The sequence below is a fragment of the Alosa sapidissima genome, chromosome 14, assembly GCF_018492685.1.
Source record: "Alosa sapidissima isolate fAloSap1 chromosome 14, fAloSap1.pri, whole genome shotgun sequence".
NCBI lineage: Eukaryota > Metazoa > Chordata > Actinopteri > Clupeiformes > Clupeidae > Alosa > Alosa sapidissima.
The window spans coordinates 2,934,160-2,948,911 of NC_055970.1; the positions used below are offsets into that span (position 1 = coordinate 2,934,160).

At 45.6% G+C, this 14,752-nt stretch overlaps 1 protein-coding gene across 2 annotated transcripts in view; it reads left to right on the plus strand.

The window, feature by feature from the left end:
- LOC121682184 (BTB/POZ domain-containing protein kctd15) overlaps nt 1-14,752 on the plus strand; it is a 31,005-nt gene that overhangs the window by 12,208 nt on the left and 4,045 nt on the right. For both annotated transcript variants that reach the window (XM_042062230.1, XM_042062229.1), the window contains 2 exons: nt 5,157-5,459; nt 14,719-14,752. The exon at nt 14,719-14,752 is cut by the window's right edge and continues 4,045 nt beyond it. In XM_042062230.1, the coding sequence (XP_041918164.1) occupies nt 5,157-5,459; nt 14,719-14,752 (337 nt within the window). The remainder of the gene's footprint in view (nt 1-5,156; nt 5,460-14,718) is intronic.

Sequence of the window (14,752 nt, forward strand, 5' to 3'; positions counted from 1 at the left end):
GTGTGTGAGTGTTTGCATGTACATATTTGTCATATGATGTTAAGTCCTCCATGTGTATTGCTATGGGCATCTGTATTTGTGTGTGTGTGTGTGTGTGTGTTATCCACTCCGGTGGTGAGCAGAAAGTGTATGTTGAATCAGGTGTTAGCATGATGTCTGATGGGACACCTCTGTGGCGCGGTGTGTTTGGAGACGCAGACGCAGTCAGAGAGACTCAGTGGGGAGAGCAGGCAGGGAACAGGCCGCGAGGCTCAAATTCAAATGGGGAATGGGGTTTGGCAAGCAGCCTCAAGGGCTTTTTTCTGAAGGAGGTTTTGCGTTTTGGCTTTTTTTTCTCCCTATTTCTTCCCTTTCACACACTCTTTGTTTGCCAAGAGAACAGCAACAAGGACAACAACAGAAGAAAAAGGGGTGGATTTCAACAACAAAAAAATGAGAGAAAATAAAAAAAGAAAGAAATAGGGGGGGGAGAAAGCGAGGGAGAAAGAGAAGTAGAGAAAGGCAGCGTGGCGTTTCAGCTCATTACCCCTCCCCTCCTCCTCCCCAATCACATTCGGTTGATCCTCGTACCTTTCAATTTGCATGAACGGGGGAAAAACATGCAAATGGTGCCTGACGGAATGGAGCATGTCCTTATCTGTACGGCATCACGCCTGCAACGGCCCCGGGCACCGATCTGCTGTGCTGGCAGCCATGGCGCTGTGTGTTTTACTAAATCAATGTGAAAGTCAGGGAAGAATGGAATAAATCTCCTCCCTGAATCTCATCGCATACATCAGACGGCCTGATTCACTCACTCACTCACTCACTCACTCAGAAACCAAATGATTTTCTTTTACATTTGTGTTTCCTTTCATTTGCAAGGAGGGGGGGATTTCTTTTTAAAAATGCATTTTCACAATCTGTGCTTTTTGTTTGGTTTTGTGAATGCAAATATTTGATTTGCCTTTCACTTTGCACCTCTGGAATCCGCTGTTGTTGGTGGTGTGTGTGGTGGTGTGTGTGGTGGTGTGTGTGTGTGTGTGTGTGTGTGTGTGTGTGGTGTAGCCGTTGTTGCATTGCTTTCAGATGCAGGCGGCTATCATTGGTGCAGTGGTTGAGATTGTTATGGCGGAGCGGTTGTGTGGTATTTGAGGCCGACCCCTCGGCGAGCCTTTGGCGCTCATGTCTGGCTGAGAGAGGAGCGGAGAGGAGCAGAGAGGAGAGGAGAGGAGAGGGGCGGAGAGAAAGAGGGATGGGTGAATGGAGGGCATTAAGCTGTGAGTGCATTTGGTGAACGGCTGGTGACCTCCTGTTTTTACTGTTTTGACTGCTTCTGAGAGAAGAGGCTCCCTCTTTTTTGGGCATGTTGGATGGATCAAGACATGTTCCTCTCTCTCTGTCTCCCTCTTTCACTCATTGTCTCTGTCTCTCTCTCATCCCCTCATTCTCTCTCTCTTTCACTCTCTCTTTCTGCCTCCATCGTTCCCTCTCACTCGGAGATGCTTTGCCTTGCCAGTGGGCGATCAGGTCAGATCATTATTTCGGTGCTCAACCGGCCCTGTCTGGACGCTAGACCGTGATTGTGTAGGAATCGTCTGCGGGAGCCTGGCAGGCTGGCAGCAACCAAGACAAAGCTGCTGGGATGAGACCTCCTTTTCCTTTTCATTTCCCTCCCCCCCCCTCTCTCTCTCTCTCTCTCTCTCTCTCTCTCTCTCTCTCTCACTCTCACTCTTCCTCCTCTTCCCAGTCTCAGGCAGGAGTACAGTGTTGTTTTGTGTGCGGCGGTGCTCAGGATGACTAAAGTGCCTCGCAGACAGAGCCCTGTTAAAAACATATCCATCCGCACCGCGACTGCAGACCTGGGAAGGAGCGAGAGGTGCACTTTGATAGCGAGAGCGAGAGAGAGAGCCCCCTGGAGCGCAACATCAGCTGTGTGGAGGAAAAGAGAGAGAGACAGAGAGAGAGAGAGAGAGATGGAGACAGAGAGAGAGAAGCAAAAGAAAAAAACAAATGGGAGAAAAGGTAAAGCAAAGAAGAAAGGCCAAATGTACCATAGCGTTTTCACTTCACGTTCAAGTAATGTTAAACATTAGAACATCTGCTTGGTGTGGTTTATTTTTTTTTTTTAAACTCGCTTGGCTCACTGGCCAGCGAACGTCCAGTTTGTGAGGGTCCTCCACAGGACTTTTTTTTTTTGCAGTTAGCGAGGCTCAGTCAGCGGTCACGTTCTCGGGGTACGAGCGGCTGCTTGGGGCTGGTCGGGGCTGTTTGAGAGACGGCAGTGGAGGTGCAGTTAATGAACACCCCAGCAGCGGCGGCGGCGGCGGAGGCCTGGAGTTTCACACCCAGCGGAGCTCAGGGAAGGTGCAGGAAGGCGCAGGAAGGCGCAGGAAGGTGCAGGAAAAGCCTTTATAGCTTCGCCACCCCGGCGGCCACAGCACCCTTAGCCAGTGATGATGCAGTCCTTCTGAAACTCCTTCTCTGCCCCTCTCTTCGTTAGCTGTATCCCCCCCTACACACTCACACACACACACACACACACTCACACACACACTCACACACACACACACACACACACACTCACACTTACACTCACACATACACACACACACACACACACACACACACACACACACACACTCACACTCACTCACACTCACACTCGCACACACTCTTTCTCTCTCTCTCACACACACACACACACGCACTGCTTGTCATCCACCCTCTTTCTCTGCCACTACTGACAGGTTCAGACTCAACTGTTCTCTCTTATTTTCCGAAATAGATAATATTTGTTATGCTGTTTCTTTCTTTAAAAAAAAAAAAAGAAGCCATCTGGTTGAAGTTAGAATGTGTGATGGTTGTGGAGTGACATGGCAGACAAAGCTAGCTAGCCCAGCTCCCCCCACCTCCACACCTTCCCTCAGGCCAAACCTGGCTTTGCCAGAAACAGGGTCATTGATTGCCTCAAATAACATGGCGCCTTTTGTGCACTGAAAGCTGTGCACGTATCCTGTGTGTGATTAAGCTGTGATGATAGTACAGGTGGAGGCCCATGGTTTTGATTAACACGTTCAGTGTAGGAAATAATCAGTGCCATGAGTGTGCATAGCAGTAGGCAACAGACGGACATGCATTTGCATCCCCACCAAGCACCACTGAACACACAGAATGCATTCAATTAGCGCTAGCTTGGTGTCCTTGCATGCACTCACACAAACGCACATACACACACTCTCACACAAACACACATACTAACAAATTCACACACAAATATACGCAGTAACAAATACATTTACACACACACACACACACACACACACACACACACACACACACACACACAGTCGTCCCCATTTTCATTCATTGTATTACTCATAGTTCTCTCCCCACTCTTACATTTCATGGTATTTTTCATGCTAGTTTTGAGCGATGGTGCCATCTGGTCTTGTGGGAAATCACAGGCAGGAGGGAGAGGGGGCAAATGGCCCCAGGGTGCGAGCAGCCCAGGGGGGGGAAGGGCAGGCAATCTGCTCCCGACTGCCTGGAACACAGGAATGCAGCTTACAGTGAGAGAGAGAGAGAGTTGGAAAGAAAAGATGTCGAGTAGTCGTCCCACCGACTTTTATGAGCTCCAAAAATAATGTTTCTAATGCTGCCGCCGGGTCTCTGACCTGTAAGGTTCGCCTGATGAAGACAAGGCTCAAATTGAAATTTAGACTCATAAACCCCCATTTTCACTTGACACTCATATCTGATCTGTAGGTGAACCAAGTATCTAACAAATGTACATAGATTGATGATGTGAACAGAGCAGAGTAATATCTTACTCATTGCTCTTGCTGGTATTTATGTGTGCACATTTGTTCTGTCTGATTTGATTGGACATCAGGCAGGTATGAATGCCATCTCATTCTGTACAAAATGCTAACAGAAACGTATATGAATGTCTGCATACTGCGTGCATGTGCTAAACTCTGAATATGATCTGTATACAGCCAGAGTGAGTAATAATGAGGAATATATACATATACAAATACCAGATGTAGAGGAAGAGTAATGAGCTTTTACCCAGAAGGCCACAGAAGCCCGGAGCTAGATGACATCTTTTATTTCCTTCTCACTGGAAGTTGCTGTTTTGTTATATATACCCAGACGTCTCTTTGACCACAGTCTGGCATTGCTTCTCTTAAATTGACAAAATGTTAAGGCCAATGATTTCAATGATTTCCTTTGCTCCTACTCTCTCTCTGTCTCTCTCTTTCTCTGTCTCTCTCTCTCTCTCTCTGTCTCTGTCTCTTTCTCTCTTTCTCTCTCTCTCTCTTTTTGTTTATTTTTCTTTCTCAACCTCTACTTACTCTTAAGCTTTTTTCTTTCTTACTCTTTAACACAGCCCCCCCATCTTCATATTTCTCCTTCCTTGTTTATCCTTTCATCCCCCCCTCCCTCTTTCTCTCCCTCCCTCTTTCTCTCCCTCCCTGTGACTTTCCATCTGTTCATCATCATATTCCCTCCTTTTTGCTCCCCTTGTTCTTGGTTAGCACATAATCTGTGATGAAATCTACCGCTGGGGCCTCTAGACCAACCCAGCTCTATACTCTGGAGCCCTGGGTCAGGCTATTGTAACGCTGGATAATGGCTGTAATAGAATCTGCCATCTTTAGCTCCTTATGGTACAGACTGGTATGGCCTATTGTAACGCCCATAGGTTCTGTCTGAGGGATATCTTTGGGTTTGTATGGAGGCCTGATTACAATCGCCTAGGAAACTAAACATGGCAAACAACAAGGGCACAGATTAAGATGATGTAATCTTTCATGGAAACATACATTGAGACACAGTTATGGTAACATGAGCTGGCCCAGGAGGGCATGGCTGATGCTGGAATGGGTAACATGGCACAGAGGTTAGGGCCATATAGCTACAAAGAACAGAATGGACAGTCCTGTTACTTCCAATGCCTGGTTCTGTATTTAAACACAGAGAGAAACAAACAAAAGAAATTAAGGATTGGGGCATTGCAATTTGTTTGATATTTGTTCAACCCATAACAGTTTGTTTACTGTTAAAATGATGCACTTTGTAGTGTGTGGAATATCCTGTGTGACCTTTGCTCTTACCTGACCTCTTCTCCTCCTCTCCCTCCACCTCCTCCTCATTCCCGTCCTTTGCAGGACTTCCACCTGCTGTACGAAGAGGCGCGCTACTACCAGCTGTCTCCCATGATCAAGGAGCTGGAGCGCTGGAAGCAGGAGCGGGACCAGCGTCGGGCGCAGCCTTGCGACTGCCTGGTGGTGCGCGTCACGCCCGACCTGGGCGAGCGCATCGCCCTCAGCGGCGAGAAGGTGCTCATCGAGGAGATCTTCCCCGAGACGGGCGACGTCATGTGCAACTCGGTCAACGCCGGCTGGAATCAGGACCCCACACACGTCATCCGTTTCCCGCTCAACGGATATTGCAGGCTCAACTCTGTGCAGGTGAGAGAGTCACACACTCACGCACACACGCACACACACACACACGAACACACACACACATACACATACCCACACGCACGCGCACACACACACATACACACACACACACACACACACACCTCTTGCTCGCTCCCATGCATACATACACATAAGTACAATTGATACACTACAATACATGAACACACACAGGCTTGCACACCCTTTTACATGCACTTATATCCACATACATCTGCATATATACTTACACCAAGAGCATTGGCTGAGAAGTTTTAAAAGACCATAAGAAAACGGATTGTGCCTTTTTGCTTCCTTCAATGTTTGATTCATCTCTATCAGCTACGAGCCAAGCTGAAAGTAAACGTGAAAAGGAAACTATCCCCCTAAATCAAATGCTTAACTCAAAATGTGCTGCTGTCATATTAGCTTCAGTTAATATTCTGAGTACGACAGATGTGAGCTTTCAGAAGATGATCTCTCCTCTGTACTGAAAATAAACTCCTCTCACTTACAAAACCCGATAATGTATCAAATCAAAGCAACCCATGATAGATGGCATGTTTTGTATTCCCACTCAGTCTTCATATTGGCAAAGTCACAAGTACTGTGTATTCCCAACTGATGGTGTTTTACTGAACACCGTACAATATGCAAGATATGTGAGGTCTGTGGATATGACATCACTTGGCTACACATTGAGATTGTTGTGAAAACCCTAGCGAGACACTAGCTAGTTAATTAGCAACATGGCGTCAGTTGAACTGCGCTACGTATCAGTTGACAATTCTTTTCATGTTAATCGGTACAGTAGTTACTGGTCACCAGAGGACAAATTAGCGCAAATTACCGTATTGACGCCATTCTAGTGTAATAGCGATAAGTAAGAGGCCTTCAGTGTTAGTGGGAATGGCGTCATGGAGAAGGCAGAGCTGTGAGCCAGAAGAAGGCCTCAGTTAGGCCAGAGGGGCCTGAGGGGGAGAGAGGAGGAGGAGGAGGTAGAGGTGGGCAGGGCAGGGGGTAATATGAGTGAGAGGCTCATCAACACTCCTCTAGCCTTAACCAATTCTTCCCCACCTCCTCCGTCGCCAACTCCACACCATGCAGCCACCCCTCAGCTCCCCCCCAAAACACTTTCTTAACACATTTATTCCAGTGTCCTCGCACACACACCACACACACATGCCTGAATACATACACACACACACACACACACACCACAAATGTGCACGACATGCACACAGGCACCATGTGCACAACAGACACACACCACACACGTACAAATGTGCACGCACACACACACATACACACGTACAAATGTGCACGCACCACACACACACACACACACACACAGACACACACACACACACACACACACACACACACATACAAATGTGCACTCACACACACACAGACACACACACACACACACCCACACACACACACACTCTCAGACAGCCAGTTCTCTGACACCTCCACCCCCCCATCCCCCCAGTGTCGAAGTGAGAGACCTCCTCCAGGGATGGCAAGCTCGGGACAAAGCTCGTCTCGGCTGTGGCCATGTTTTTTTGCGAGAGCGCGAAGTGAGAACGGGGGGAAATGATATGCATAATTTACGTGTTTCTCCTTTTTAAGACACTGCTCCTCTTTTGAAAAAGACTCCACTGTAACACTGCCCCGAGCGATTTGAAAACACACGTATTGCATTTTTAATACCATACTTACAAGTTCTCAAACAGCCTAAACCGGTTTATACTTCTTTTATAGATTTTTAAATGGCTTGCAATATAATTAATTGGCCGATCAACTAACACAACATTTTCTCACTCTGTTTACTGGCGCGTCTGGGCGCGGGTGCTTTACACAGGCTCTTTTGGTTGGGGAAGCTGGTTACCCCCACTACAGCCACATATCGGTTCGGAGGCGACATTCATCTCACCTATACCATTCTCCCTCTTTTCATTCTCTCTCTTTTTTCTCTCTTCTCTTTTTCGTTCTCTTGTTTTCCTTGTACTCTCTCAAACTCCGGTATGAGGATTTGTCTCTGTCTGTTTTTTATAATTGTCTCTCCTACTATCTCCCGCATCTCTCTCTCTCTCTCTCACTCTCTTCTCTCTCACTCTCTGTCTCTCACTCTCTCACTCTGTCTCTCTCTCTCTCTCTCTCACTCTTTCTCTCTCTCTCTCACTCTTTCTCTCTCTCACTCTCTCTCTCTCTCTCACTCTGTCCTCTCTCTCACTCTTTCTCTCTCTCTCTCACTCTCCCTCTCTGTCCATCTCTCTGCTGTTCCCTGTCCCTTCTCCGATAATAATGAACATTAAAAAAAAACATCCCAGCGACCCCAGAGGCCTTGTGTCTGACAGCATGCCCTCTGCTGTGTTATTTCAGTCGGGCAGTCTCAGCGGCCGCCTCCCCCACGCGTGCCATGCGCTGGCCCTTTAAGAGCAGGGCTTTGCCTGCAGGGCTGGCCTGAATGGGAGTTTTTTTTCTCCCCTCGTCGTCCTCTATGCTGCTGTAGGGGAGAGTTGTTCTTCTAAACGGCGTTCACGCTCCTGCTGCTCCACCTCCTCCTGTCTCCTCATCACCTCCTCCTGCTCCTCCTCCTGCTCCCCCTCCTCCTCTTCCTCCTCCTGCTCCTCCTCCTCCTGCTCTTCCTCCTGCTCCTCCTCCTCCTGCTCTTCCTCCTGCTCCTTCTCCTCCTGTTCCTCCTCCACCTCCTCCTGCTCCTCCTCCTCTTGCTCCTCCTCCTGCTTGTGCCTGTCTGCGCCACCATTGATGTGTAAAGGGATAGAGGAGAGAAGAGCCAGTAGTGAAACTCTAAGCAGTAGAGGACAATAAGGCTGAGGTGTGTGTGTGTGTGAGTGTGTGTGTGTGAGTGAGGCAGAGGTAAGATCAATTGCAGGTGCCTGGACCAACGCTAGTCCCAGGGAGGCACTAGGGCAGGCACACCCACACCCTGCCCAGAGGCATCAGCCAGCCAGCCAGGAGTGGCAGTAGAAGAGCTGTCAGTGATCACATTGTGTGTATGGGAATGGTGTGGGAAAGGGGTGTGTGTGTGTGTGTGTGTGTGTGTGTGTGTGTGTGTGTGTGTGTGTGTGTGTGTGTGTGTGTGTGTTTATTGTCTGCATGGGAGATTGAAATGTAGATGGGTGTGGGTGAGAGGTGTACCGTATATCTAGGTTTGTTTGAATATAAATATGAGGTAAAACCCCAATTCCAAAAAAATCAAAATAAAAACAGAACATGATAATCTGCAAATCTTGTAAACCCTTACTTAGCTGCAAAAAGGACATAGACAACATATCAAATGTTGAAAATGAAATGACAAATTTTACTATTTCATGGACTATTACATTTTAAATTTGAGGCTAGCAACAGGCCTAAAAAAAGTTGGGACAGGGGCAATGATAGGCTGGAAAAATTGTGTAATGATAAAGACAACAAAAGTAGCAACATTTCACAACTAATTCGGTTAACTGTGTTGGTAATTTTTTTTGTACCAAAGTTAGCTGGAAACTCAGTCAATATGAAGGTCAATCAAGAAACAGGTTTATTCTTGTCAATGAGGCGCGTCAAGGGAGCGAGACAGCTTCACCCAAGAGTTCCACCAGCATCTCTAACTAAAAAGAGCTTGATACTAACTTATGTTACAAACAAAAGAAGGAGTGACCTCTAGGTCCAACCCAGTTTGAATATGCAATAGAAAGGGAAGATGAGGATGTGGCCTTCTTCAGGTCAGATCACCCTTTGTTCTGGGATGTCTCTCAGAGGCCTGGTTCCATACCGTTAATGTTTTCACACCTGGAGATGGGCTCCTATTGAATTCAAGGATACACAGACTACAAACCACAGACATAAGGGATACACAACAAAATCACAAATGACCATAAGAAACACACAGTACATACATTTACAGAAAGGATTCTGATTCACAACACTTTCAAGACAAGTCTAAATCTTACGCAAGTTATAGCATGAAAAGGAAAGCATGATTACTTCTAACTCAGAGTTCTAATCTCAGAGAGTCCTTCCTCCAAAGATGGTTGTTATAGGAGCACCCCAATCTACACCTGGCCAAATGTTGATGGCCATGGGGGGTGTGCTCCCACAGAGTATACAATAGAACGTCACACCTGAGGATAACCCAAAAGGTCACACCTGAGGATAACCCAAAAGGTCACACCTGAGTATAACCCAAAAGGTCCCTAGACAGACCCTATTGAATTATAATCATTCAAGAATAAACAAGGGATGCTTGCATAGGACAAAGACAGGAGAAATACACTAGACTATAATGCTTACTCACAATTCTTTCAATTGGCACCATGATTGGGAATAAAAAGATGATCCCAGAGAGGCAGAGTGTCTCAGAAGTAAAGATGTGGAGGTATTCATCACTCTGTAAACCTGTGTGGGCAAATGATGAAACAATATAAGCTTCTTAACATGACATTGCACAGAATTTGGAGATTTCATCATATACAGTACATAATATTATTGAAATATTCAGAGAATCCAGAGAAATCTTTGAAAAAGAGGGACACGGCTGAAAAACAATGTTGGATGGCTGTGGTCTTTTGGACTTCAGATGGCACGGCATTAAAACCAGACCTGTTTCTGTAAAGAAAATCATTGTATGGGCTCAGGAAAATATCCGATAACCATTGTCTATGTCAAGTCAAGTCAAGTCAAGTCAAGTCAAGTTTATTTATATAGCACATTTCATACACAGAGGTCATTCAATGTGCTTTACATAAACAAAACCAAACAATAATAACAAATAAAAGCATAGAAGGGCAATATAGTCAAAGAATAGTTAAAAGGTAAAGATCATAATAAAAAGAAAACATAAAACACAAGGTAAAATCATTTAAAAATAAAGAATAATTAGTAAGCAAAAACAAAGGCAAAAGTAGTAAAAAAAAGTAATAAAAGACAAAGTAGAATAATTATCAAGGCAGATTCAGAATTTGTAACTCGGCACAGTTAGCAGAAAGCATCTGAGAACAGTTTGGTCTTAAGTCTAGATTTAAAACTGGCTACAGTTGGGGCCTTTTTAATTATGAGCACAGTTTAATGCCCCATTCACAAATGCTGTAGTGTACACTACCATGCAAAGAAGAAATTGTATTTAGACACGATACAGAAATGCCGCTGTCTTATCTGGGCCCGAGCTCATTTAAGATGAACTGAGGTAAAGTGGAAAACAGTCCAGGGGTCAGATCAATCAAATTTTTTAATTCTTTTTGGAAATCATGGTCTCTGTATCCTCTGGGCAAAAGAGGGGATACAACTTGTCATAGTGCTCAGTTTCAGTTCAAAAGCCAGCCTCTATGATGGCATAGAGATGCATTAGTGCCTATGGCATGGGCATCTTGCACATCTGGCAAGGCACAATTAATTCTGAATGATGTACACAGGTTTTGAACAACATACTGCCATCTAGACGATGTCTTTTTCAGAAAAGACTTTGAATATTTTAGGGAAACAATGCCAAAATGAAATCTGCACATATTATAATAGTATGAGTCCAGGTGCTAAAATGGCCTGTCTGCAGTCCAGACCTGTCAAATTTGGTGCATTACGGAATGAAAAACATGATTAAGACCCCAGCATTCTGTTGTTATTAACATTTTACGCAGCGTCCCAACCTTTTGTTGTTCAATTGGGTCGTAAGATAATGATTGTGTGAGCAAACCCTAAGTTCCGTTTGTTCCTAATTATGTAGTTTCTTCTTTCTATTAACATCATTGATGTGATGGACTATCGAGTTTTGTTGGAAGGAGTTTATAAAGGAAAAGTAAAGGTCATGTTTTATGACTCATAACAAATATTTGGTCTCTATTTGGCCTAGCCAAACCTAAAACAGTACGTTTGTTATTTTTGGTCATCCAATTTAACCATCCTTCAATGTCAGTATGCAAAAGACCTCCCAGAGTTTCCATTCTTGCTTTGAAGTGGTGCCGTGGCTTCCCTACCAACACCAGTCATAGACCAAACCAATAAACAAACGCACAACACTGAACGATTTCTGTTGACATCTGAGGAATTTGGAGCATAATACGAACCACCTGCCCTATGATGCTGAGCCAGGAAGAGAGGAGAAAGAGAGAGAGAGAGAGAGAGAGAGAGAGAGAGAGAGAGAGAGAGAGAGAGAGAGAGAGAGAGAGAGAGAGAGAGAAGGATGTACGAATGGAGAAACAACATATACACACATTCAAGTTAACAGCAACATTTAACTGAAACTACATGCAGACACATACGTAAATATACACACACACACACACACACACACACATACTAAATTGCACAACACATTGACAAATACACATTCGGAAAACACACACGCACATCAATACAGACATTAGCAAACCCCCACACACACACACACACACACACACACACACTCTTACACACACACATACACACTCTCTCTCTTGAAGCTGGTGGCTCCATACATCACAGTGATTGAGCACCCTGATCAGTCTGGACGAAATCCTTCCTTTATCAAGGAGAGAGGGAGAGGCCAGGTCCCGTCTGTTTACACTGGGTACACACACACACACACACACACACACACACACACACATACAAAGGGAGAGAGAGAGAGAGAGAGAGATACGTACACACATACACATACAGAGGCATGTGTACACACACTCACTCGTCAATATCACCCACCCAGCCAATCAATAGTGTCAGGGGCTGCAGGTGTTTGTGTGATTCGGTACAACACTACCGCTCACTATGGGTACACACGGTACAACACTACAGCTCACTATGGGTACACTCGGTACAACACTACCGCTCACTATAGGTACACTTGGTACAACACTACAGCTCACTATGGGTACACTCGGTACAACACTACAGCTCACTATGGGTACACTTGGTACAACACTACAGCTCACTATGGGTACACTCGGTACAACACTACAGCTCACTATGGGTAGGAGGACACAATGGTAGCATACATGAGAACACGTGTGTCCATGCGTGCAGAAGAAGTTGTATCTGTGGCCATGCGACTAAAAGGCCACTGGCTGTATTTACTGAAACTATTTTATTTTAAACATATTTGCCGTGTATGTGATCGGATAGTACTGGAGTTTGTGTGTAGGACAATTTGACAAACGTTATAATCAGCCTTCCTTTTCCCCAGCTGAATTAGCAGATTCTTTATAGTGTCATTATAAAGCATGCTGTAATGCAGCGTTAACTAATGTTAAAAGGATAAATATCAAACCAGGAACATCTTCTGCTTAGAGTACGTTAGTATTTGTGGTGTGGGAGAGGTGGTAGGTCATCAGTTCCACTCCTCTACTGCGGTTGGCCTGTAGATCCCGTTTGCTACCATGGTGTAGATTTATGTCTCCACGAAGATGTTTGCTCTCGTTTGACGATCAATGTGCAGTAATGTGCGGGACATGTTGGAGCCTATTGTTGGGCGTTCAGTGACACAGCCACACATGTCGAGATGGGGCGAGTGCAATGTGATGCAATGATCAAAGCTGGCGGTGTAATATCATTTCCATAATGGCTAGTCTTTCCCCGACGTCTGTCGTGGATTTGGGAGCGTTTGATGCCTGGGCAGGTCTCTTAATTAGTGCACCACTTTGCTCACCCACCATCAGTGTGCTGCAGCCCCCAACCCTTACACACACACACACACACACACACACACACACACACACACACACACACAAATTAGAGGCTCCATCATCAGCATGAGGAAAGGGTGAGGAATGGGGAGCCTGCCTTTGAGTGTGTGTACGTGTGCGTGATGTGTGTGTGTGTGTGTGTGTAATGTGCGTGTGTGTGTTGGTCTTGCTGGCATTTTAGTTGGATTGGTAAAAGGACTGTATCCTCTGACAATGTATGCAAGCTAGTTGTAGTGTTGTTTGTCTGTTGGTAACTATGCAGGAATTGATTTAATGTAGTGATACTGTATGTTATACAAAGGGGCTGAACTGGTATTTAATGTGTAAGATCATCAGTGTCAAATAAGCTTTACCGTTTTATTGGATGTCTGAATTCGTTTTCTACAAACACATACACACACACACACACACACACACACACACACACACATACAAACACTCAAACACACAAATACACAAATGGGACTACCAGTGTGGCACCTCCAGAAGCTTAATTCACTCTTTGAAGGTATGATGGCGAGGAGAAGCCATGCGTTTCTCAGTTTCTCAGGAGTGTGTGTGTGTGTGTGTGTGTGTGTGTGTGTGTGTGTGTGGCATCTGTGTGTGTGTGTTCAGGGAAGTGTGGTGTGGTGTATGTATGTGGTGTTTGAGGCGCTGTCAGCCAGCTAGCCCAGAGCTAGACCTTTCATTTCGGCACACTGCATTACAGGGCTAGGGAATAAGTAAACACAGCGTGCCGCCCGCACTGGGATTTGGAGATACTCCTCTCCCCCCAAAAAAGAGAAAAATCCACCCCAGAAGGATTAGGAGATGGAAGAAGGAGAAAAAAAATAGCGCCGCTCATCTCGTTCTCCGATGTTCATCCCTCTCACACCTATCTCTCCGTCTCTCTCTCTCTCTCTCCGTCTCTCTCTCTCTCTCTCTCTCCATCCATCTCTCTTTCTCTCTTCCTTCTCTCCATCCCTTCGTCCTGGTCTTCACCGTGCAGTCAGGTCCTGCCTCAGACAGTCTTCCTCATTCCCCACACGTCCCTCAGAGCTCACGCTGTCAGACCACACTCACACGCATGCACACACACGCACACACACACACACACGCACACACGCATGTATACTGTACACACACACACACACACACACACACACATACACATGCACGCACGCATGCACATACACACACACACACACACGCACATACACATACACACACACACACCTCTGACCAACGATGAAGTTTGGCTCATGATCCTCCTATCAGATACCTCTGATCAAGGGGTTCCTTCGGGGCACACTTATCACACACGCTCCATTCCTCGCATTCAAAACACACACACACACACACACACACACACACACACACACACACACTCAAACTCTCCATAAAACTTAAGTGTTGTACCCATAATCACATAACAGATAAAATAGGATTTAAACATTTTAATGCACTGTTAGCCCCAAATCACTGCCTAGTTGATTTCTCCTCTACTATAATATTACTATATAACTTATTAGTAAGTATTACTCTTTGCCTGGAAGGCAGGAAGTGGTATGGAACTCTTGCTATCTGCTGTGTTTGACCCTCTTTGCTTGCCATCCCATGTCCAGGTTCTGGAGCGGCTGTTCCAGAAAGGTTTCAGTG